The 26325-nt window shown below is 43.2% G+C and overlaps 1 protein-coding gene across 8 annotated transcripts in view; it reads right to left on the bottom strand.

Annotated features, from left to right (window-relative positions):
* The window catches only part of cdon (cell adhesion associated, oncogene regulated), a 382189-nt gene that overhangs the window by 147950 nt on the left and 207914 nt on the right, over positions 1-26325 (bottom strand). For all 8 annotated transcript variants that reach the window (XM_060923511.1, XM_060923509.1, XM_060923515.1 and 5 more), the window contains 2 exons: positions 14895-15065; positions 14352-14630 (listed from right to left, as the gene is read on the bottom strand). In XM_060923511.1, the coding sequence (XP_060779494.1) occupies positions 14352-14630; positions 14895-14982 (367 nt within the window). In that variant the 5' untranslated portion in view covers positions 14983-15065. The remainder of the gene's footprint in view (positions 1-14351; positions 14631-14894; positions 15066-26325) is intronic.

The raw sequence follows: 26325 nt of genomic DNA, 5'->3' as shown, positions 1-26325 counted from the left end.
TTCTGCTGAAGGGTTCCAGTGGAGACGTTTGGGCCCCTTCTTGAGCAGGGCCATTAGGGGAGCAGCAATCATGCTGAAACCTCTAATAAAGTGATGGTAGAAGTTTGCAAAGTCTAAGAAATGTTGAAGCTCCCTTATGGATATGGGTACTTGCCAGGATGTGACCGCAGATACCTTGGAGGAATCCATGCTGACTCCTTCTGCACTAATTATGTACCCCAAAAAGGAGATTAGCTTCAAATGGAATTCGCACTACTCTGCTTTCATGTAGAGGTGATTAGCTAGTAGGCATTGGAGGACGGCTCTGACATGTTCCAGGTTACTCTTCTCGTCGGGACAGTAGATCAAGATATCATCAATACATGCTATTATAAACTTGCCTAGCATGTCCTATAGCACATCATTGATGAGGCACTGGAAAAAGCTTGGCGCTGAAGAAAGGCCATAAGGCATTACTCAAAATGGCCAGTGGTTGTGCTGAAGGTGGTCTTCCATTCATTGCCCTCCTTGATTCTGATCAAGTTGTAGGCACTGCATAGGTCTAGCTTGGAGGAGATTTTAGCGGATCAAAGTTCTTCTAGGGCAAAGGGAAGAGGATAGGAATACTTGACAGAGACTTGATTGAGTCCTCTATAGTCTATGCAGGGTCAGAGGCCACCACCTCGCTTCTCCACAAAGAAGAACCTTGCTGATGCTGGTGATTTGGATGGACATATGTACCCCTGCTTGAGGGCCTCTTGGATGTATTCCTCCATGGCAGATTGTTCCTTTTCAGAAAGGGGATAGATGTGACCACGTGGAGTTGATGTGCCTGGTAGAAGATAGATGGCACAAGGAGAGGTAGCCCGCAGGCTTTCCCCTTGCTAAAGACCTCTCTCAGTTCCAGGTAACACTCGGGAACATTCTCCATGGAATCAGGCTGTGGTCTCTCTACTGAAGTAGAGGAGTGACTGAGTTGGGGACGTGAGAGACAGTTCTGGAAACATATGGATGACCACTGGAGAATTTCCTTGATCTGCCAAGAGATTAGTGGGTCATGAAGCTGTAACCAAGGGTACCCAAGAATGATGTCATGATTGACCGTGGTGGTCACATAGAGGGAAATGAGTTCAGAGTGGAATGCTCCCACCTGAATGTGAACGGGAGTGGTTCAAGTTCTGGATGATCATGCTGTTGATGAAATTCCCCTCCGCCAGAGTCGACAAAGGCAAACAGAACATGTGTGGAGGATACCAGTTTTAACAACAAAGGTACTTTAAATGACTGTGCATTAAATTTTCTTACTGGACTCACCGAGTGAGCTGTGGCTTCAACTGGGCTGGTGCGAGACGGATGGATGGGACATTGGTTGATATGATGCTCTGAACTCCCACAGTAGAAGCAGAGACCCTTTCTCCTCCTTCTTTCACGTTCAGAACATTTCAGACGGGTATGAGAAACTTCCATAGGTGTGGAATCCTCAGAGGGCTGGACTGGTTTGGGGTTCTCCCTGAAAGAGGATCAGTTGGTAAGCAGATGATCCAATCATATCGCTAGGTCAATGAGGGAGTCCAACATTAGTTGCTCGTCTCTAGACGCCAGTTCACTGACAATTCTAGGACGAAGACCTTGTGAAACACCACTTTTAGAGCCGGCTCATTCCATCCACTGGCTGCTGCTAGAGTTCTGAAGTCTAGGGCATATTCAGCAACTCCTCTTGAACCCTGTGTGATGGTGAGAAGATTCTCACGGACTTCAATCCCCTCGGGTTTGTGATCAAACACTTGTTTAAACTTGAGGAAGCGCTCATAGGAAGTTGTGTGCTCTCCTCCATTCTTCCATATGGCGCTAGCCCATTGTCACGCTTTGCCGGTGAGAAACAAAAGAAATTTAGCGATCTTATTTTCATCAGAGATGTTAGGCATGGTGGAGAAGTACATGGAGCACTGAAGTAGGAATCCTTTACAGGCAAGAGCATCCCCGGCATATTTCTCTGGAATGGGAAGCTGTAGTGTGGGACTTGGAGAAGCCTCAGGGCACATTAGGAGGGCCTGCAATCTCACAGCTGCGAGCTGTGCCATCCGGGTGTTGAGGTCTGCAAACATCTGTTGATGTTCTCCTAAGAGACGTCCCTGAGCATTCAGCGCAGTTTGCTTTGCCTCCCCTGCTCTAGTTCTAGTTCTCCCCTGCTCTAGTTCTAGTTCTAGTTTTGTGATTTGGCTTCATTAGAAGTTTGCTACCCTGCTCACCCCTGCACATACATCCGTAAGTGCCTGTACTCTGACAGGATACTTCGCCTACTATGGATGCATAGTAGGCGAAGTATCCTGTCAGAGTACAGGCACTTATGTGTATACATACATACATACATATCTACACACACACATATATATATATATATATATATATATATATATATATATATATATATAGTGTGTGTGTGTGTGTGTGTGTGTATATATATATATATATATATATATATATATATATATATATATATATATATATATATGTGTGTGTGTGTGTGTATATATAAATTTGTTCAGTGCAAAAGGCTGGGTGGGCAGGGGTGTAAAATGCTTAAGTAACTGTACTTTATTATACTTAAGAATTATTTTGTGGTATTTATACTTGAGCATTAATGAAATTGAATACTTGTACTTTAAATTACATTTTAAGAAAGAAACTTACTTTTTTCCCTTACATTTGTATTTTGGTCTTCTAACCATTTGTTACAAATCTTGAAGGTATCTTCTTTTCTCATCCAGCCAGTGACTGTACACTATACAGCTACAGAATATACTCCCACACATTCTTAACATTTGAGTTTATAGCATCCAGTCTAGATCATCATTGTATGAACCCCATTTCCAGAAAAGTTGGAATATTTTCCAAAATGGAATCAAAACAAAAATCTGTGATTTGTTAATTAATGTGGACATTTATTTACCTGACAAAAGTACAAAGGAAAGATTTTCACTAGATTTACTGACCAGCTTAATTGTATTTTGTAAATCTTAATGAAGTTAGAATTTGAAGCCTGTAACCTACTCATAAAAAAGTTGGAACAGAGGCAAAATAAGACTGAAAATTTATGGGATATTCAAGTAACACCATTTTGGAAGATTCCACAATAAGCAGGTTCATTAGTAACAGGTGAGGATATCATGATTGGCCTAAAGGTGAAGCCATGGCCGAAATGTTAGAGAAGCAGCTTTGGGACCAAAAGGTCACAGGTTTGATTCCCTGAATCAGCAGGAGTGGCTGAAGTGCCCTTGAGCAAGGCACCTAACCCCCAACTACTCCACGGGCTGCCCACTGCTGTGGGTGTGTCAGGGTCCTGCTGTATATCGCTCTGGATAAGAGCATCTGCTAAATGCCTGTAATGTAATGTCATGGGTATAAAAAGAGTATGCACCAAAGGCTCGGCCATTGCAAGCAAGGCTGGGTCATGGCTCATGCCTTTGTACCAAAATTTGTGAGAGAATTGTTAGTCAAGTCAAAAATAACCTCTCTCAATGCAAGGTTTTGGGTATTTCAAAAGGTACAGTACATACAATGGGGCAAAAAAGTATTTAGTCAGTCACCAATTGTGCAAGTTCTCCCACTTAAAAAGATGAGAGAGGCCTGTAATTTTCATCATAGGTATACCTCAACTATGAGAGACAAAATGAGAAAAAAAAATCCAGAAAATCACATTGTCTGACTTTTAAAGAATTTATTTGCAAATTATGGTGGAAAATAAGTATTCGGTCAATAACAAAAGTTCATCTGAATACTTTGTTATATACCCTTTGTTGGCAATGACAGAGGTCAAATGTTTTCTGTAAGTCTTCACAAGGTTTTCACACACTGTTGCTGGCATTTTGGCCCATTCCTCCATGCAGATCTCCTCTAGAGCAGTGATGTTTTGGGGCTGTCGCTGGACAACACGGACTTTCAACTCCCTCCAAAGATTTTCTATGGGGTTGAGATCTGGAGACTGGCTAGGCCACTCCAGGACCTTGAAATGCTTCTTACAAAGTCACTCCTTCGTTGCCAGGGCGGTGTGTTTGGGATCACTGTCATGCTGAAAGACCCAGCCACATTTCATCTTCAATGCCCTTGCTGATGGAAGGAGGTTTTCATTCAAAATCTCACGATACATGGTCCCATTCATTCTTTCCTTTACACAGATCAGTCGTCCTGGTCCCTTTGCAGAAAAACAGCCCCAAAGCATGATGTTTCCACCCCCATGCTTCACAGTAGGTATGGTGTTCTTTGGATGCAACTCAGCATTCTTTCTCCTCCAAACATGACAAGTTGAGTTTTTACCAAAAAGTTCTATTTTGGTTTCATCTGACCATATGACATTCTCCCAATCCTCTTCTGGATCATCCAAATGCTCTCTAGCAAACTTCAGATGGGCCTGGACATGTACTGGCTTAAGCAGGGGGACACGTCTGGCACTGCAGGATTTGAGTCCCTGGCGGCGTAGTGTGTTACTGATGGTAGCCTTTGTTACTTTGGTCCCAGCTCTCTGCAGGTCATTCACTAGGTCCCCCCGTGTGGTTCTGGGATTTTTGCTCACCGTTCTTGTGATCATTTTGACCCCACAGGGTGAGATCTTGCGTGGAGCCCCAGATCGAGGGAGATTATCAGTGGTCTTGTATGTCTTCCATTTTCTAATAATTGCTCCCACAGTTGATTTCTTCACACCAAGCAGCTTACCTATTGCAGATTCAGTCTTCCCAGCCTGGTGGAGGTCTACAATTTTGTTTCTGGTGTCCTTTGACAGCTCTTTGGTCTTGGCCATAGTGGAGTTTGGAGTGTGACTGTTTGAGGTTGTGGACAGGTGTCTTTTATACTGATAACGAGTTCAAACAGGTGCCATTAATACAGGTAACGAGTGGAGGACAGAGGAGCCTCTTAAAGAAGTTGTTACAGGTCTGTGAGAGCCAGAAATCTTGCTTGTTTGTAGGTGACCAAATACTTATTTTACAGAGGAATTTACCAATTAATTCATTAAAAATCCTACAATGCGATTTCCTGGATTCTTTCCCCCCATTCTGTCTCTCATAGTTGAAGTGTACCTATGATGAAAATTACACACCTCTCTCATCTTTTTAAGTGGGAGAACTTGCACAATTGGTGGCTGACTAAATACTTTTTTGCCCCACTGTAATACTGTGAAAAGTTTCAGGGAATTTGGAGACATCTCAATGCGTAAAGGGCAAGGTCAGAAACCAATGTTGAATGTGCGTGACCTTTGAGCCTTCATGTGGCACTGCCTGAGAAACAGTCATGCTAATGTGACAAATATAGCCACATGGGCTTGGGCATACTTTGGAAAACTGTTGTCACTTAACACAGTCTGCCACTGCATCCAGAAATGCAACCTGAAATTGTATTACGCAAGGAGGAAGCCATTCATCAAATCTATGCGGAAACAACACCAATTTATCTGGGCCCGAACTCATCTCAGATGGCCCAAAAGACAGTGGAAATGTGTGTTGTGGTCAAATGAGTCCACAAGTCAGCTTGTTTTCAAGAAAACTGGACGTCGAGTTCCCAGTGCCAAAGGTGAACACAACCATCCAATTTGTTTTCAGAGAAAGGTGCAAAAGCCAGCATCTATGATGGTATGGTGGTGCATCAGTGCCCACAACATGGGTGAGTTACATGTGTATGAAGGTACCATTGATATATTGAGATTTGAGAGAGATGACATCATCAAGGCAACATATCTTCCTGGGAAGTCCATGCATATTTCAGCAGGGCAATGCCAGGCCTGATTCTGCATGGGTTACAACAACATGGCTTCATAGACACAGAGTGCATGTGCTTAACTGGCCGGTTGCCAGTCCAGATCTGTCTCCTATTGGAATGTATGGCACATCATGAAGAGGAGAATCTGACAACAGCCACCAGGGACTGTTGAGTAGCTGAAGTGTATGAAGCAAGAATGGACAAAATTTCCAATTGCAAAATTGCAACAACTTGTATCCTCAGTTCTCATACGATTAAAAAATGTTATTCAAAGGAAAGGTGATGTAAAACAATGGTAATAATGCCTCTGTCCCAACTTTTGAGTGTGTTGCAGGCATCAAATTCTAACTTCATTTATATTTACAAAATACAATAAAGTTGGTCAGTAAAACTCTTGAAAACCTTTTTTGTACTTTTGTTAGTTAAATAAAGGTTTACATGAATTAACAAATCACAGATTTTTGTTTTTATTGCATTTTGGAAAATATCCCAACTTTTCTGGAAATGGGGTTTGTAGAATAAACCATCAAAAAAAAAAACGTCATTTCGTCATCTGCAGTAACCTTCTCATGATACACAATTTGGCTAATGCTATAGCTGTTTGTATGCATTTGAATATGGGTAATCCACAAGACTGCAGTGTTGAACTTCAAAATGAGTGCCCTGGCCCCTAAGAAAATCAGTAAGCTATTTCACTGTGCTGAAGTAAGCAAATACATATAGGAGGCATCTTCTTTGACTCCACAGAATGAAGTCCATCTAACTTGAAAAAGCATGTTATGATAAGTTTAGCTAATTTGCTATAACTGAGCCTCATGCATGAATATTGTCGTAAAGTTGTGTGGAAATGTTTGCAAGAAGCCAAACTGAACTAAAAATTTCCACTGGCTATTTTTCTTTCTTTCATGTGTGCATGTTGATGAATGATAATCGCCCGTAAATTACCAGGTGTATGCTTGGCAGTTTTGCATTTAACGACACCCACAAAACTCCATAAAAGGCAAAGCTCAGTGCCATGAAACAAGTAAAATGGCAAAAGACTTTTTCAGAGGTGGAAGTGAAAGTTATTTAAGCTTGTCAGTAATGACGCTGAAAGCCTGATTTCGAAGCAGCCTCCAAACATGGCCGCTCCAGACTACACTTCCCAAAAGCCTTAGCGCCCCTCATCACCAGAGTTCTGACTGCATCACCTGTCTCCAATTATCCTGCAATCACCTTCCCTATATAAGCTCAGCTCTCACTCTCAGACTTTGCGAAGTATCATTTGTGTCCCTGTACCCAAGTTTACCAAGCCGTTCTGACTGATTTCACGTTAAGATCCTTGTTTACGTTTAGTTTTCACCTCGTCCTCTTGTCTTTTTTATGTTGTCCTATTCGCCAGTCTACCAACCGCCGCCCGTCCCTGACTATGACTCTAGTTTCCTGATTTGGTTCAGTTTGCGGCGCACCCGCTCTCCCCTGCAACTGTATTCGTAACTCTGACAGAACTCACATCTATGCCACTAAAAACATAATGCTTAAGAGTGTAGCATCACTTAAAAAGGTTTAAATCTTGAGACAAAATTCAGAAAAAGTGAATTAGACATTAATTGAGGTGAAAAGAAAATGAGTTAACATAAAAACAGAGGGGAAAAAAGATCCATACTATATCAAACTAATCCTGGACACCAAAGTGCACCCTTTCTCCTTCAGGGGATTTCTCAGCAGTTTCTTGCTGAATGACATACCCAAAATGAAATGCTTCTTATTCTTACACATTCACACTTGTACCAAGAAAATCTCTTAATTAGAAGAAAAGAATATTCCCATTTGGTTCAAAGATTTTCAAGTTAACCCTTGGAGGTCGAGAGCTTCGCCAGCAAAGCTCAGCAGGTTTAGAATGAGTAGGTCACGTATTTAGATTAATATCTTTGCAAGTTTTTATCATACAAGCATGATAAACATATTGACAGAAACGTTATACTTTCCTATGTGCCCACTGCCAAAAATACTATATTTTATAAATTACCTAAATTAGGTGAAACATAAGACTTGTCACCTTACTCAGGCCCTGTCCACACGGCAATGGATTCAGGTGAATCTGATAAAATTGTTTATCATTTCGGCCTGGCGTCCACATGGCACCGGTGTTTTGGGTGCCCCAAAACGAAATCTTTTCAGAACGGGTCCCAGAGTGGAAAAATATGGCAACGGCGCCGTTGCGAAGTCGTCTGGATGTGTAGAACGGATTTGTTTACGATGACGTCACAACCACATGACTGTCAGTGCTTCACGCCGGGTAGAAGTGTAACAAACTCGATGTGAGTTGTCAACAAATCCTATAAGTTGGTTCATGAAACGCGCTTACAAAATATTTTCACTGTGAATATTTATTGTGTAATGGTGCAAAGTGAGAGAGAGAGAGAGAGAGATAGAGAGAGAGAGAGAGAGAATAGCCCTTAGGGCAGAGTCTTTAGTCCAAACACTGCGGAAGCTAATGTGGCTAATGCTACAGAAGAAGGGGTTTATGCGCATGCGTGTACTTCTTCTTCCATTGTTCTGGTGTCTCCGATGGGACCGTCTTACAGTGCACCTAGAGGTGTGGCATGTGTATTGCATCGTTTTCAGCAAGCGTTGCGTTGCCATATGGACCCGAAATTTAACTGATCCGTTGCCCATGTGGACACGATATTTAAAAAAAAAATCTTGTTGCTGTTGTCGTGTGGATGTAGCCTCAGTCACACCAGAGTCAGAGTGCTGAGTGCCCACTTATGCATTCATAAAAGACTATTCACATGGTAATAGAATGATGATCACTTTCACTCTTTCGGTTTTGATTGGTTTCTCTTTCGTGGTGGGAATGCCCACTGTAAATAGGATAAAATGTGTCAGCCATAGTTTAGGCTACCTGTTTGGAGATAAAACTTGTTGCGAGATGGCACGTGGATTTGCGAGATGGTGCTTTGGATGATTCAGGACAGCAATTCAATTCATGATTCAATTTTTGATTCAGTGATTCAATTTCAGTGAATCACTGAATCAGTTCTTGAGAACTGCGACAGTGATGATGAGCGGTGTCATTTTTTACTTTGACTCAGTCCAGTCGATGACCAACTCAAGTAAGTTTAAATATTTCTTCTATTTCTTATCAGCATGTCAGCTGACATGCGTGTGCTATAGTGCGTACACAGGAAAAATGACTAAGCAATTTTTCCAGAGTTAAAAGTATTTTCCTCAAAAATAGTTAATTTTGCTCTATTTTGAGTTTCAAGAATAAAATGTGGAGTGGGAGCAAAATTACAGAGTAATTGTGTAACAGAGAGTTGGTTGCGGCTCTGAACTGAGTAAAATAGTACAAGAGTTAATTTCAAGACACACTGAATAGAGTAACACTTTAAAAGAAAAAACAGATAAATTAATATTTTGTAAAAAGCAGTTTTAGAAGTATTGGAATGTGTGAAAAAAACATTACCTTATCCATTGTGATGAACCGTTTTGAGCACTTGACCTGATGGGATTAAGAGTTTGTAGTGGAAGGGGTATTCACTCTTCTCATTGAATGGAATGGAATTTTTTTACTCTTCTCATTGAATACCCCTCCCACTGACAGCACTTTATCCCAAAACAATAAGACATACATTTTTTGATGGCCAATTAATTATCCAAATCAGTGGAGCAGATTTAAGTTTTCGGTACTTGATCCATTCCTAAGACTGAACAGAATCACCTCAAGTGACCAAAATGGTTCGTCACAATGGGTAAGGTAATGTTTTTTTAAACATTCCAACACACTTCTAAAACTACTTTTTACAACATCTTCATTAATTTTTTAAAGTACAATCATGACATACATATTACATAGATATTATTGTAGCTGAACTTGTGCTGAATACAAAAAAGTCATCTGACTTTGAAAATACTGCTTAGATTTGTTGAAACTGACCAAAAAAAAAAGTGCATGCCAAAATCATTAGTGCCAGAAAATACCCTCAGACTCATCTCATTATCTCTAGCCACTTTATCCTGTTCTACAGGGTCGCAGGCAAGCTGGAGCCTATCCCAGCTGACTACGGGCGAAAGGCAGGGTACACCCTGGATAAGTCACCAGGTCATCACAGGGCTGACACATAGACACAGACAACCATTCACACTCACACCTACGGTCAATTTAGAGTCACCAGTTAACCTAACTTGCATGTCTTTGGACTGTGAGGGAAACCGGAGCACCCAGAGGAAACCCACGCGGACAACATGCAAACTCCACACAGAAAGGCCCTTGCCGGCCATGGGGCTCGAACCCGGACCTTCTTATTGTAAGGCGACAGCACTAACCACTACACCACCCACCCTCAGACTCCAGAGGGTTAAAAAAAAAATTTATAAAACAGTTTAAAAATGAGGTGTTTTAAGGAAGGAGTTATGAGTTATGATTGTCAGTAGTAGTGCTGAAAATCCAAGTTCAGAGCAGCCTTCAAATATGGCCACTCTGGACTACATTTCCCAAGCACCACAACGCCCTTCCTCTCCCGAATTCGAGGAAGTACACCTGTTTCCCATTATCCCTGTAATCGCCACCCTATATAAGCTCAGCAAATGCTCACTCCAGTTGTGAAGTATCATTCTGTGTTCATGTACCTGAGCATACCATGCCTTAGTTATTGCGTTTGATGCCTGGTGACTTTGACCCTACTTTCCGTTGTTTATTTGACTTTGCTTCCTCACCTAATCTCTGATATTCTGTTTGCTTATCGACTGACCCTTGCCTGACCTTGACTACGTGTTTAGTTTGCTGATTTGGATTTGGTTTCCAGTTTGCAACGCACCCATCCTCCTCTGCACCTGCATCCGCAAATGCCTGCACCCTGACAATGATGTATCTCAAGGTGATGTTTTGTGTTTGCTCATTCTAAAAACTTCAGTTGTGTTGTCTAACATCTATGCTATAACTCTGACAAGTTTTGTGTTGATAGTACAAAGAAATCAAAGGCGTGTGCTGTGCTATAACGTTTGCATACAGTAATGGTTACAATTTCAGTTGCAGTTACAGTTCTAGTTACAATTCATTTAAGACCATAATGCATCTATAAATAAAAGCAGAATGCAGTGATATGCAAATACAATACAAAGATATTTAATGTTCACCTGATCAACTTTATTGCTTTTTGTAAACATGCACTCATTCTGAATTTGATGCCTGTAACACATTCCAAAAAAGTTGGTACAACACTGTTTACTACTGTGTTACATCAGCTGTTCTTTTAACAGCACTCAGGAAGCATTTGGGAACCGAGGACACCAGTTGTTCAAGTTTTGAACGTGAAAATCGCTCCCATTCTTGCTTGATATGCAACTTCAGTTGCTCAAGAGTCTGGGGTCTCTGTTGTCATATTTTGCACTTCAAAATGTGCCATATTTTCAATGGGAGGCAGGCATGCCAATTTAGCACCAGCACTCTTTTACTACGAAGCCACGCTGCTGTAACACATTCAGAATGTGGCTTGGCACTGTCTTGCTGGAATAAGCAGGGACGTCCCTGAAAAAGACACTGTCTGGATGGCAGCATATGTTGGCCCAAAACCTGCATGTAACTTTCAACATTAATGATGCCTTCACAGATGTACAAGTTACCCATCACAGATGCTGGCTTTTGAACTTTTTATTTATGTTTTACACAGCATCCCAACTTTTTTGGAATTGGGGTTGTAAGAATGTCTAAAAATAAAAGCTTTATAAAACACTGTGCATTGACTCATATGTTTATATGCATTATTCTGCATTATATTTTTTGTGAAATTTTAATTACAAATTTAATAGAAAAATGGATAAGATTATGGCATGTGCTAGTGTGAGGAGTGGAAGTCTTGGACTTTAATTTGCATGCATTCCTCAAAAAAAGGAAATGTTAAGCTAAATAGAGATCTTGCAGTCACGTGACCGGAAAGTACACAACCGCCATCTTGTCGGTCAAAAACACAGCTGAATACTGCTGCACTCGTGTACAGAATGGATCAATTTCAACCGACGGACTACACGGCTCATTTTTCTAATGAACAGATAACTAGATATATGTCTAAAATAAACGATCTACAGATTTGTGACCCTTATGGCTTACCGGACGTAGTTTTCACGACCGGATTTTGAACTGCCAGCGGAATACCCGGACGTGTATAATTACCTCATTAACTTTCCCTCGCTGTTCAGTGGTGAAGCACTGCATGCTTATAAATCTCTGGACAGTTATCTTTACAGAAATTCAGGATTTGTCAGCGACTCAGATGTGGCATCTTGTAACAAGAATCCTCATTGGATGGGTAAGTCACTTAAGTATTGAGTATAGCACTGACCAGCCGATTATAGAATAGAATAAGGTAATTCCAAATCGTCCGTCTTGTTTACATGGATCTGGCGTTGGAGAGGTAGAGGCTTGGCAGTGGAGATTTGAGTGGCTGTTTTCTGAGCTTAGTCAACAGGCCGGCTCTGCCTGCAGCCTCGCTTCCGCTCCCGGCGCAGCCTCGCTTCCGCTCCCGGCGCCGCCTCCTTCGCTTTGCTTCAGATAACAATCCACGGAGACCCCGCTGGTCTTGCTATCTCGTCCGGAATGTTTTTTTTTTTTTTTTTCTCGTCCGGAATGTTGTGCATGCGATGGAAATCGCTACAAACCGTCATTTTCTGCTGGAAACCAATGTCCAGTAAGTCCATACGGTTGTAGTGGATATTGAAGTCCGGTACAGACGAACAACACGCAAAAATACACACAAAAAACATAAAAAACGTGCACAGGTAGGGAGAGCTTGAAGCCGCAGCCGTTGTAGTAGAATTGTATATAGTAGGGTTTTCCAGAAGAAAAGGTAGAAGTAAAAGCAGAAGTAGAAGTAGAAGTAGAAGGCGGAATATGGCGTTTGACCGACATGATGGCGTCTGTCACAATCTGGATCGGCTGTGACGTCACATGCAAGTGCTCCATAGACACAATTTGTCCATTTAGACAAAATGTTGCTAATTATAACACATGACTCTCCAAAATTAGTATTTTTAATCAACATTGTTTTTCACTTTTTTTTTTTAATAGCAAACTAAACTTTAGTTCACAGGAGTTGGTTAGATTTGTTTCATGTATTGTGAAGTCCAGAACCAATTCTTTCAAGTGTTCTATTGCTGATGCATTCATGTATTTTTGAAGGGGAAGTCACTAAATGGGCTATATTAAATTGTATTAAGTGTCTTGGCCAACATCCTTGAGTGTTGTACAGCATAGTCTTCTGTCAGCTGAGGCATCGGTTTATGGCTTATGGATATGTACAGACAGACCAGCCCCATTGTCCATTTATATGGTGGCATTTCTTTCATCATAATTGAATGCCTAGTTTTATGTCTTAATGTATGGGTTTGTGTTTACTTTCTTCCTTTATCTACTCTTCTTAAATTAATGCCAAAGGCAATAAAATGACTGGGTTTCACAATTTTCTTGAACATATTACTTAGTCCCTGACCTAGTGAACTAGTATTTTTGACAGAGACTACAAAACACTTCAATAAGTCCCTCCGGATAAGGGTGTCTGCTAAATGCTATAAATGTAAATAAACAAGTGATTTAAACTTGAAAGTATAATCCATTTATGAAATCCATATATAATGTGTGCCATGTGTCGTTATGGGCTTCTTTTGTTGAACTAGTAAATTATATTAGCTGCCCTGCTATGTATTGTTGCATTTGCTTGATGTTTGGCTGTGTTAGCAAAGTTGCCGACTCACTAACAAAGTTGGGAGTGGGCAATTTAGGTCTAGTAATGAGGTAAAACATTTAAATAACTGTGATTTGAAACAGGTGATGTCAACAGGTGACTGTAATCATGATTTGGTACAAAATCAGTATCCAGGAAAGACCTAGTCTTTGAGGAGCAAAGATGGACTGAGGATCTCCAGTTTGTCAACAAATGCATGAGAATTTATTTAAAAAAAAAAGTTCCTCAAAGAAATATACAAAGGGATTTGGATAATTTACATTCTAGGGTGCATATCATTAAATGATTCAAGGAACCTGGAGGAACTTTGATGCATAAACAGCAAGGGCGCAAACCTAAGCTGAACACCCATGATCTCCAATCTCGAGACAGGGCTGCATCAAAAAACGTCATTCATCTATAGTTGATATAATCACATGGGCTTGAGATTATTTTGGCAAACCTTTGTCAAGCACTACAATATCGAGTTACATCCACAAATGCCAGTTAAAACTTCATTGTGCAAAAAGGAAACCTTAGATTAACTGAGCAAGACACCTAACCCCCAACTGCTCCCCAGGCTGCTCTGGGTGTGTTGTACATCAGAGAAAGATTTTTTTTTTCCTACTCTGAAATCAGACAGCATAAGCTATTAAAGTTTGTATATAAGACTATAAAAATCTTAAAGGAAACATGTTACAAGATACAACACAGTTTATTCGTCAATCTTAAAGCTGCAGACACCACATTTTCCAACAGACATTTAAATTATCCAACCTGATGGCCATCCCAATACTTGGAATCTCTCAGCAATTCCAGAAACTATTGTCCCAAGTCGAATCCATATTTTCACTCGAGTATAATTTCTCAGTGCTTTTTCCACCCCTGTGAGTGTCTCAGAGTGGGAGTGGCCCATGTGCATACCTGCGATGGTTACCCGTGCCCACTGGCTGGTGATGGAACCTGTGTCTGAGTGTGCCACACACTGGTAAGTGCCAGTGTTTTGGGGCTGGAGACAGGGCAGGGATATTCTGTCAGGCTGAACCTCCACCCCAGGTAGTGACCCTGGCTCCAGGGCATGACCCTGGAACAACCAGGTGACTGTGGCTGAGGTAGGATGCACCAAACAGTGCAGGTGAACAGCGCTACCCTGCTTCTGAACCACAGAGGCAGGCTGTGTGTGGAATAAGAGAGAGAATGCAACTACAGAGAAGAGAGGGAAAGAAAAAGAGACAAAGTACAAATACATTATCAATTTACCATGGCTCATAAAGAAACAAATCTTGGTGCTGTAGTTGAATGCTTTGATGTATTCATGTGCTGAGATAGTTAGGGGAAATATTAACAGCCACGTTTCCAGATATGGATATCCAGAACACCACTAAATATTTTGTCCCTGCTGTCTAAACCCGACTGTGTGTGTGTGTGTGTGTGTGTGTGTGTGTGTGTGTGTGTGTGTACACTCACAAGGGCAGTTGAGAAGAAGGGTTTGGCAAATGCACAACATAACAGAACACGAGAGAACCTTCAGGCCATTGAGGTCTCCGTCTTCCATGATGCTTCACCTCAGGATGCTAACCAGGGTGCTCGCTTACACTCACTCTCACACACACACACACACCCCTTCCACATGTACACCTGCACAGAAAAAAGAAAAAAAGAAAATTGATGGCCCATGTATCTGTTTTTTTCGCCTCTTATAATGTATTAAAGACCTCATTTGCATCTGTGATATACTAACTACAAATACTCTCTTCAAATGAGTCACACAATTAATAGGGCAGATTTATCCTTCCTAGAATCCAGTTGTTTTTTTTTAAAACATGTGACTACTACTGTACTAACTTTCTGTGCAGCAAAACCTCTGCACGTGTATCATACATGAACATTTGTGAATAGAATATGCCTGATATTTCCTTCTTGGCTGCCAGGAAAATGGCCAAGACTGGTTCTGATCCATTACAGTAGAATATCTATTTTAAAAAAAATCTTCAATTTCACTTTACAGTTTATGATCTATGGTCTAGGATGTCACCAGATTGTTGTGGCTTGTTTTTCAAACAGTGGAATATCCATGGATCTGAAAATGGCAACTCGCTACTTGGCGCAGAGGCTTTGAGGAAGGATGAGCCAAACTCTTTAAAGCATTGTACTCCACAGCAGACACAATATTTGCTTTTCTACATTCACATTTGTTTGAATTTCTTCAGACTGATGTCTGGGTGTGCTAGCCCTGGCTACAGCAGGTGGATAATGTTAAGGCCCAAGAATACATCAGCGAATGCATACTGTATGTGCAGGTTTGGTATCTGCGCAAACTGTAGCCATTCACTACGCATGTGGGAAACTGAGCATGCAGTAACCAATCCAGTAACGGTAGTGCAAGTGTTTATCCTATGTACTGATATGTCCATTTAAAAAAATAATTTTAAAAAAAGTATACTTGCATAAAGCAGCATCCATTGAAGTATACTTTGGCCTTTAGCCTCAGTTTATTTCACAATTCCCTGCCCCAGAGTGACAAAATATTATCCTCTGAGTGTGTGTGTGTGTGTGTGTGTGTGTGTGTGTGTGTGTGTGTGTATAAACATACATAAAAATAAAATGACACAAAAGTATGACCATTTCAAATGCATCAAAGCTTATAATTCATAGAATATAATTTTAGGGAAACATCACTTTTTAAGAACCAGCAGAACTCCTGTTTACAAGCATCAAGATGCACAGTATAATTCTGGAACTCATAATTCTGTATACTATATACAGAAAATATAGACTTGTATTTGTACTGAATTCTTAATCTCAAGAGAACAGTAGTACTTAAGGCTCCACTATTAATCCACAAAAACATTCACAATACATTTTGTGACACATCCTTCGATACAGTCCTTATTCTTGGCTAGCCTTCCCTCCATTTGAAATCTCTTCCTCCCGACTCCCACTGAGACGCTAAACATTCACACACTGGAATTCCCACTTAAGGACGATTTATACTTCTGCATAGAATCTATGCTGTAGGTATGGTGTTGATCCTCACGCAGTATTAAGTATTTATACTTATACACAAGGCACACATCTCCTCTAGGAGGTGCTGCGGCATGAAACACCAGAATTTACTCATTTTACACAAAGAAGAAGAGTGAAATACGAGTTTCATGTTTCACTGAAGGAATAAACAACAGAAAATGTTGTTTCGAAACATATTTACTTGGAGAAAGGGAAACCTTGCATGATTAATTATAAATTAAGTTAATCCTCACTGAAAGCATTTATAAAGTGTTTGAATTCATCTGTATTCAGCAGTATGAGCAGTTCGAAGCAAAAGTCCCACTGTGTGCTCAGGAATGAGACAGAAAAACAGCACCATAGTCTTTAAATACACAGGATTCAATACAAGATTAATCCATTATAATGATCTACAACCACGACAGAACCTCCCACTTTATATACTTGTATTAACACAATATCATGATCATAGATTTCCTATTTTCATTGAGAATCAGGAGCGTCTGGAAATGTGTAGGAGGACATGTGATGCTACCAAGTGGACCAATCACAGTTTTTGCAGTCTGTGTCACGGCAATGTGTAGTTAAATTTCTGGAAAGGTGCACTTCAAGGTATGGCATAGGGTATGGCGTAGATTACGCAGTTCGACACAGAAGTATAAATTGGCCTTCCCTGCTCCTTTGTTTTACACACTTTCTCCTACTCACTCTCTGCCTGGGATACATGTCATCATCAACTCTTAAAGGTCATAGGCAACGGTTTTAATTTTATGCACATTTGAAACTTTATATGTTAAACCCTCTGTAATTTTCTTCTGGTCCCAAGAAGTATTGTTAATAAGTTAATAATTAAAATAAGTTAGCGCGGATCGTGGCGAATTTCTGTTCGGCTATTTTCGTGACCACTCAGCGCGTGATGTCATTTAAGATAAACAAACCGCTTGAGTTGAGTCCACTTCCGTTTACTTACATTGCCTTTCAGCTTGAGTGCAGATGTGCGTTCAGGAATTTCCAAAGAAAAACCATGCCTTATTGTTGTGCAGTGAACTGTAACAACGGGACCGGTTCAGGAATAAGTTTTTACCTTTTACTGAGAGAGGAGAAGAGGCAGAGAGAGTGGATTGGCTTTTTCCGGAAGAGGAGAAGAGGCGGAGCGAGAGGATTGGCTTTTTCTGAAAAAGGAGAATAGGCGGAGAGAGTGGGTTGGCTTTTTCTGAAAGAGGAGAAGAGGCAGAGCGAGAGGGTTGGCTTTTTCCGAAAGAGGAGAAGAGGCAGAGCGAGAGGGTTGGCTTTTTCCGAAAAAGAAGAGGCGGAGCGAGTGGGTTGGCTTTTTCCGAAAGAGGAGAAGAGGCGGAGCGAGAGAGTTGGCTTTTTCTGAAAAAGGAGAAGAGGCAGAGCGAGTGGGTTAGCTTTTTCTGAAAAAGTTGAAGAGGTGGAGCGAGTGGGTTGGCTTTTTCTGAAAGAGAAGACGAGGTGCAGAGAGTGGATTGGCTTTTTTCGGAAGAGGAAACGAAGCAGAGCGAGCGGGTTGGCTTTTTCCAGAAGAGGAGACGAGGCGGAGAGAGTGGATTGTGCGCGTGAAGCCAGAGGGTTGGCTTTTTCCGAAAGAAAAGAGGCGGAGAGAGTGGACTGTGCGCGTGAAACAAAATCAAGCAGTCAAAGAAGAAACGGATCAGCAATGCTCAAGCAAAAAGGAGAAGATTGGAGCTAAACTTTTCTACTTTTGCTTGCAATTGACAAGTCAAGAATCCTGAGGGATCCTGTACAATCATTGTGGAAATGAGACAAAGGGATATTTCCTCGCTTAGAGTAGGTTATAAATAGTATAATGCCACGGATGGCAGGCTAATGTGGCCTACTGGTGCACTGTCAAATAATCGTTACCTATATCTACTAGGGAGGGTGGTTTAATTATTCTTCAAAAAGCCTCTTATTTAGTATTACGACGAAAGTAGGAATTTATCATAATTACCAGGATAAATCATTTGGGCGCGAGTCTTGCTGAGGTCCGGGGTCACCGTGATCAGAGTCGGACGAGTTGCTGTCCGATTCCGAGGCTGCACGGTCAAACCAGTGAGTCACATTCACCGATTGCTTTGCAACAGCCACAGGTTCATACATATATGGTTTCACCTCTCGATATTCAATTTGGAGAGTTGCTGCTTCAAAATCGCTATCAGACATATTACACAACCTCTCACGACCAAAGTCCGTACACGTGCTCGGTTCACAAGTAAACACAGAACTGCTCCCAGTCTGTTTGCCTTAAATGATGTCACGATGACTGTCCCCTGGCAGTAAAAGAGCGCATAAGTGAGATGTAAACAAACCTTCAGAAATTGGGCAAAACAGTATATTTTAACCGTTTTATTCAATTTTAGGGTGCAAATTAGACACTAGGAAGATTGAATTCGCTTTTCGGGTCGTTCTTCTAGACAATAAAGTTGATATTCTACGTTTCACCTCCGATCATTGCCTGTGACCTTTAATATCACTCTCCTCTCACAGTGTGTTGCTTCCTTACAGGTTCACTGTAGCCTGAAGAGCAGACATGGGGTGCTGGCTCACACTTTCACACGCTCACACAGACATACATTAACACTAGGGCTGTAACGATATGCGTATCAAAATCGAAATCGCGATACGCATAGCCACAATCCGTATCGCGATACAAGAAGGCAGAATCGCGGTACACCCTTTCAAACTTCTCCTCAGCCCAAAAACAGAGGCGCTTCCAAACTTCAATTTATGAATACTTTACTTTTTATTTAAATTACATTTTAAACTTACTTAAATTACTTTTATTTTTTTATATCTATTAGTAAGTCGTTTTTTCGCCGACCTGCGACAATCTTCTGCGAGTCACGCAACGTCCACACTCGCCACTGGCAGAGCATTCATTTCTTTTAAGCGGTCGCCATTCTGGTTGCGACGCGGGGAGCGAATCTGTAAACAAGCAGCTCATTGGCTGGCTAGGTGTGCCACAAGCCAATCACAATCACTTGACCGGAAAGGCATGCAGTGTTGCCAGATTGGGCAGGTTTAGGTGCTTTATGCCTGGTTTTGAACATATTTTGGGGTGGAAAACGTTAGCAATATCTGGCAACACTGAAGGCATGTCTGCTTGGGTGGAAGCCTTCTGCGGCAGTTACATTTTGGCTACGTTCACACTGCAGGCTGAAGTGACTCAAATCCGATCTTTTCGCCCATATGTGACCTGTATCCGATCTTTTATTGACAATATGAACGACACAGATCCGATTTTTTCAAATCCGACCCAGGCCGTTTGGATATGTGGTGCTAATTCCGATTCCTATCCGCTCTTTTCATATGCGACTTCAGTCTGAACCGCCAGGTCGCATTCATCCGACTTACACGTCATCAACAAGCCACAAACGTCACTATTCTGCGCTGAAGTAGGCGGCGGGTCTCTCAAAAAAAGTTACAACAACATGGCGCATAATCACGGGCGCAGATAGAGGGTGGGACGGGTCATATTTAAATTCACCTCGTTCGGTCCCCCCTACTTATAGGGAGGAAAAAACGTCTATGCTGTCTTTCTTTGCATAAGGCAAACCTCACGGAAAAATCAAAAGACTAATTACCATTCGGTTTATTGAGGTGCACGGCAGTGTATACATAGTTGCAACAACTCACATAAAACAAAACAAAGACTGATATTCGGTTGGTTGAGCTGCGCAGACTGCACAGGTTGCGCGCTCGAGCTTGGTTGCTATGGTTACTAACAACAAGTTTGACAGGCATATTGGGGTTGGTTTGCTGGCAGCTTTGTCCCCCCCCCCAAGTTTTTTGTCCCCCCCAGTTCAAAAAACGTATCTGCGCCCCTGCGCATGACATCAATGCGAGGGACGCTTCGGGCTGTGAAGGTTCTGAATCTTCTCAATGGAAGGACGCAGAGGTTAGGGAGCTGATTTCCATTTGGGAGGATGCAGCTATTCAAGCTAGATTGGATGAGTCATACCGCAACCGGGCGGTTTTACTTCCGTAAACACTGGCCATGCTCACTGCGTGTGACGTCGTCGTATCCTGCAGTGCGCATGCGGAACACTTTTAGGTCGCTTTTCGTTCATACTGAGGATCACATACAAGTCGCATATATTTGTTAATGTGAACGACCTCACAAAAAAATTGGATTTCACAAAAAAATCGGAATTGAGCATTAAGCCTTGCAGTGTGAACGTAGCGTTTGACACACGAGCAATGTTTCACCATAAAAATTCCATAATTTCCATCTGTTTTCCGCGATCACAGAAAATCATTGGCCCTATGAGAGTGAGACAGTGAGAGAGCCACCACTACCCCCCCCCCAAAAAAAAAATCTTAACGGATTTGGAAAAATGACTTTTTCAGAACCGAAAAAAACAGCTTCCGGCTCAACAGTATTATTTTGAGAAATAAAACAATCTTTGGATATACATTTGTTCATTTTTGCATACATATTACTCATTCTCTGCAGTGGTCTGAATTATTTGTTATTAAATAGTTAATATAAGTAAGTAAATGTTAATAAGTCAAATTTACTACTTTAAAAAAAACATTTAAAAAAAAATCGTGGGCGTATCAAATCGTGGGTCAAAAATCGCGATACGAATCGAATCGTGAGTTGGGTGTATCGTTACAGCCCTAATTAACACACTGATGCAGAGAACACAAACAAACAATAAAATAAGTGGAAGGAATGTAATGAGAGGCATTCCTCTTCCCTTTTGAACCAGCAGCCACCCCAACCCCATTCTAGACTCCACCTTCTGTGTCAGGCCCAAGCTAATCTGATGGCTCTTTGATCAAACTCTCCTGGTTTGTAAGCATAGTTTGGCAAGGGACTGATGACAATAGCTTTCCAGCTGAGGCCATGGATGCCATGGAGCTTGATATACAGTGATGGCTGCTCAGCTCAGACAAATTATAGAGGGGACACATATCTCTGAAATGCAATACTGCCTAAAGAACTGGAACGGCAAAGCCAATTGTTTTTGCAATATACTGAAGATGTTTGGGTTTGAGATCAAACAATGAATATGAAATAATAGGTCAGAATTTCTGCTTCCATTGCTTGATATTTACATCTACATCAGTTAAATGTTAAAGTGTCATGCAATGCTTAGAACATTTTCCAAGTGATCAAAAATATAGGAACATGTGACTAACAGATGTTTCTTGTTTCCTGGATGTGTCTTGTTAGATTGATTGTTAAAACAATTAATAGCTCTGAATATCTTGGTTTAAGCCCCGGGTTTCACCTGTGAAGACGGCATTTGTTGTTAAAAAGAATAAACCAACATGGAGAACACAGAGCTGTCTATAGCCCCTTTTACACAGAAATTCCGTAATATTGCAATTAAGATGACCAGGGCTCGACATTAACGGTAGTCCGTCTGTTCAGGACAACCAAATGTTTGGTCCGGACAAGTCAAATCTGCCTGTCTGAAAGGACAAGTTGAATATTTGTTGAAAATCACCATTTTTATAGTAATTATTCAAGAGTTACATAAATACAGTTCCAACAAAACTAGTTCAGTCACCTCAATCTGGCTGTATTGCTGTTTATGAAATTCTGGGGAAACCGAGTACAGCAGGTGCGTGTGTAAAAGCCACGTCGTAATATCTAATTATAGATTATTGGACTACTCGTCTCGTCTTCTTCCGCTTATCCAGGACCGGGTCGCGGAGGCAGCAGTCTAAGCATGGAAGCCCAAACTTCCCTTTCCCCAGACACCTCGGCCAGCTCCTCGGGAAGAACACCGAGGCGTTCCCAGGCCAGCCGAGAGACATAGTCCCTCCAGCGTGTCCTGGGTCTTCCCCGGGGCCTCCTCCCGGGGGGACATGCCTGGAACACCTCCCCAGGGAGGCGTCCAGGAGGCATCCGAAAAAGATGCCCGAGCCACCTCAGCTGGTTCCTCTCGATGTGGAGGAGCAGCGGCTCTACTCCGAGCTCCTCCCGAGTGACTGTGCTTCTCACCCTATCTCTAAGGGAGCGCCCAGCCACCCTGCGAAGGAAACTCATTTCAGCCGCTTGTATCCGCGATCTTGTTCTTTCTGTCATTACCCAAAGCTCATGACCATAGGTGAGAGTCGGAACGTAGATCGACCGGTAAATTGAGAGCTTCGCCTTTTGGCTCAGCTCCTTCTTCACCACGACGGACCGGTAAAGCGACCGCATCACTGCGGAGGCTGCACCGATCCGCCTGTTGATCTCACGCTCCATCCTTCCCTCACTCGTGAACAAGATCCCGAGATACTTAAACTCCTCCACTTGAGGCAGGACTTCTCCACCAACCTGGAGAGGGCAAGCCACCCTTTTCCGGTCGAGAACCATGGCCTCGGACTTGGAGGTGCTGATTCTCATCCCAGCCGCTTCACACTCGACTGCAAACCGCCCCAGTGCATGCTGAAGGTCCTGGTTTGAAGAAGCCAACAGGACAACATCATCCGCAAAAAGCAGAGATGAAATCCTGTGGTTCCCAAACAGGATTCCTTCCGGCCCCTGGCTGCGCCTAGAAATTCTGTCCATAAAAATTATGAACAGAACCGGTGACAAAGGGCAGCCCTGACGGAGTCCAACATGCACTGGGAACAGGTCTGACTTACTGCCGGCAATGCGAACCAGACTCCTGCTCCGTTCGTACAGGGACCGGACAGCCCTTAGCAAAGAGCCCCGAACCCCATACTCCCGAAGCACCCCCCACAGAATACCACGGGGGACACGGTCGAATGCCTTCTCCAGATCCACAAAGCACATGTGGACTGGTTGGGCAAACTCCCATGAACCCTCGAGCACCCTATGAAGGGTATAGAGCTGGTCCAGTGTTCCGCGACCAGGACGAAAACCGCATTGTTCCTCCTGGATCCGAGGTTCGACTATTGGTCGAATTCTCCTCTCCAGTACCCTGGAGTAAACTTTCCCTGGGAGGCTGAGAAATGTGATTCCCCTATAATTGGAGCACACTCTCCGGTCCCCTTTCTTAAAAAAGAGGGACCACCACCCCAGTCTGCCACTCCAGAGGCACTGTCCCCGACCGCCACGCGATGTTGCAGAGGCGTGTCAACCAAGACAGCCCCACAACATCCAGAGACTTGAGATACTCAGGGCGGATCTCATCCACCCCCGGTGCCTTGCCACCGAGGAGCTTGCAAACCACCTCAGTGACTTCGGCTTGGGTAATGGACGAGTCCACCTCTGAGTCATCAGCCTCAGTCTCCTCAGTGGAAGACATGACGGTGGGATTGAGGAGATCCTCAAAGTATTCCTTCCACCGCCCGACAATGTCCCCAGTCGAGGTCAACAGCTCCCCACCCGCACTGTAAACAGTGTTGGCAGAGTACTGCTTCCCCCTCCTGAGGCGCCGGACGGTTTGCCAGAATTTCTTCGAGGCCGACCGATAGTCCTTCTCCATGGCCTCCCCGAACTCCTCCCAGTTCCGAGTTTTTGCCTCCGCAACTGCCCGAGCTGCAGCACGCCTGGCCTGCCGATACCCGTCGGCTGCCTCAGGAGTCCCGGAGGTCAACATGGCCCGATAGGACTCCTTCTTCAGCTTGACGGCATCCCTTACTTCCGGTGTCCACCACCGGGTTCGGGGATTGCCGCCACGACAGGCACCGGAGACCTTGCGGCCACAGCTCCGAACAGCTGCGTCCACAATGGAGGTAGAGAACATGGTCCACTCAGACTCAATGTCCCCCGCCTCCCTCGGAAGCTGGGAAAAGCTCTCCCGGAGGTGGGAGTTAAAGACCTCCCCAACAGAGTGCTCGGCCAGACGTTCCCAGCAGACCCTCACCATACGTTTGGGCCTGCCAGGTCTGTCCAGCTTCCTCCTCCGCCAGCGGATCCAACTCACCACCAGGTGGTGATCAGTTGACAACTCAGCCCCTCTCTTCACCCGAGTGTCCAAGACATAGGGTCGGAGATCAGATGACACGACTACAAAGTCGATCATCGACCTCCGACCTAAGGTGTCCTGGTGCCACGTGCACTTATGGACACCCCTATGCTCGAACATGGTGTTCGTTATGGACAAACTGTGACTAGCACAGAAGTCCAATAACAAAACACCACTCGGGTTCAGATCGGGGAGGCCGTTCCTCCCAACCACGCCCCTCCAGGTGTCACTGTCATCGCCCACGTGAGCATTGAAGTCCCCCAGTAGCACAATGGAGTCCCCAGTCTGAGCACCCCTCAGTACCTCTCCCAGGGACTCCAAGAAGGCCGGATACTCTATACTGCTATTTGGCCCGTAGGCACAAACAACAGCAAGAGCCCTCTCCCCAATCCGGAGGCGCAGAGAGGCGACCCTCTCGTTCACTGGGGTAAACTCCAACACATGGCGGCTGAGCTGGGGAGCTATAAGGAAGCCCACACCAGCCCGCCGCCGCTCACCACGGGCGACTCCAGAGAAGTGGAAAGTCCAGCCCCTCTCGAGGAGCTGGGTTCCAGAGCCCAAGCTGTGCGTGGAGGTGAGCCCGACTATCTCTAGCCGGTACCTCTCAACCTCCCGCACAAGCTCAGGCTCCTTCCCCCCCAGCGAAGTGACATTCCATGTCCCAACAGCCAGCCGCTGTGTCCGGGGATCAGGTCGTCGAGGCCCCTGCCTTCGACTGCCACCCAATCCACACTGCACCAAACCCCTACTGCTACCTCTGTGGGTGGTGAACCCACAGGAGGTCGGGCCCACGTCACCTCTTCGGGCTGAGCCCGGCCGGGCCCCATGGGCAAAGGCCCGGCCACCAAGCGCTCGCATACGAGCCCCAACCCCGGGCCTGGCTCCAGGGTGGGGCCCCGGCTGCGTCCTACCGGGCGACGTCACGGTCCTGGATTTTTTCTCCATAGGGGTTTTTTGGTGAACTGCTCTTGGTCTGGCCTGTCACCTAGGACCTGTCTGCCTTGGGAAACCCTAACAGGGGCATAATGCCCCTGACAACATAGCTCCTAGGATCATTCAAGCACACAAACCCCTCCACCACAATAAGGTGGCAGTTCTAGGAGGGGATATTATTGGACTAATTTAATCAAAATTGGATAAATGGCGATCGAATACCTCAATAAAATAAATCTCTGTGGTAAATCTTCATCTCATTCGGACATTCATTGTATTTTTCTTTTGTATAGTACACATTAACGATCACAAATGTTCTAAAATATTTGGCAGGAATTTAATGACAGTGCTGAACTCACAGTTTTTCATTCACAACGTGATTGTCACCCTTATCATATCCAACTTGCTTTCTTTCAGTTTCATTTTTTAAATTAATTTGTACTTCAAGTTTTACTGGCTTAATCAAGATTTAAATTTATTTCCTCCAGAAGCTCTGAATTTGGGTGACTCTAACTCTCAAATTTGCATATCAGATAATGGGTTATAAAAGCACATGCACTATAATGGGGTATTGGATAGTTTTTGTTTATTGCTACAGTTAAAGTTTGTTTTATCAAAAAATTATAAATCATTAAAAGCATTATCATAACTATACCTGCTTTTTGATATACTTTGTCAACCACTTTCCTTTCACTGAACAAATAAATACATTGCAATAAAAAGATTATGGTCAGGACAAGTTAATACATGGTCAGGACAAGTGAAATCTTGCTGCTTGCCCGACTGAGTCCTGATGACCTCTCAAAATGCCAGCTTTGGTTGTTTACACTGAACCAAACAAAGCTGACATAAAGCCTTGCCAGCCTGTGTTTTTAAATAGTATGCTGGTATTCTGAAACCTGAGGCGTGATGTGTAACACAACACAACACAGCATTAGCATCTAGCGTGACATATACTACATAGAGATGCACCGATACCACATTTGTGAAAACCGATACGAGTATGAGTACTATCATTTCAGTACTTGCCGATACCGAGTACTACCGATACCGATACTGTT

The sequence above is a fragment of the Neoarius graeffei genome, chromosome 6, assembly GCF_027579695.1.
Source record: "Neoarius graeffei isolate fNeoGra1 chromosome 6, fNeoGra1.pri, whole genome shotgun sequence".
Taxonomy (NCBI): Eukaryota; Metazoa; Chordata; class Actinopteri; order Siluriformes; family Ariidae; genus Neoarius; species Neoarius graeffei.
The sequence above is the reverse complement of the archived record's forward strand: the minus strand, read 5'-3'. Positions and strand labels throughout refer to the sequence as shown.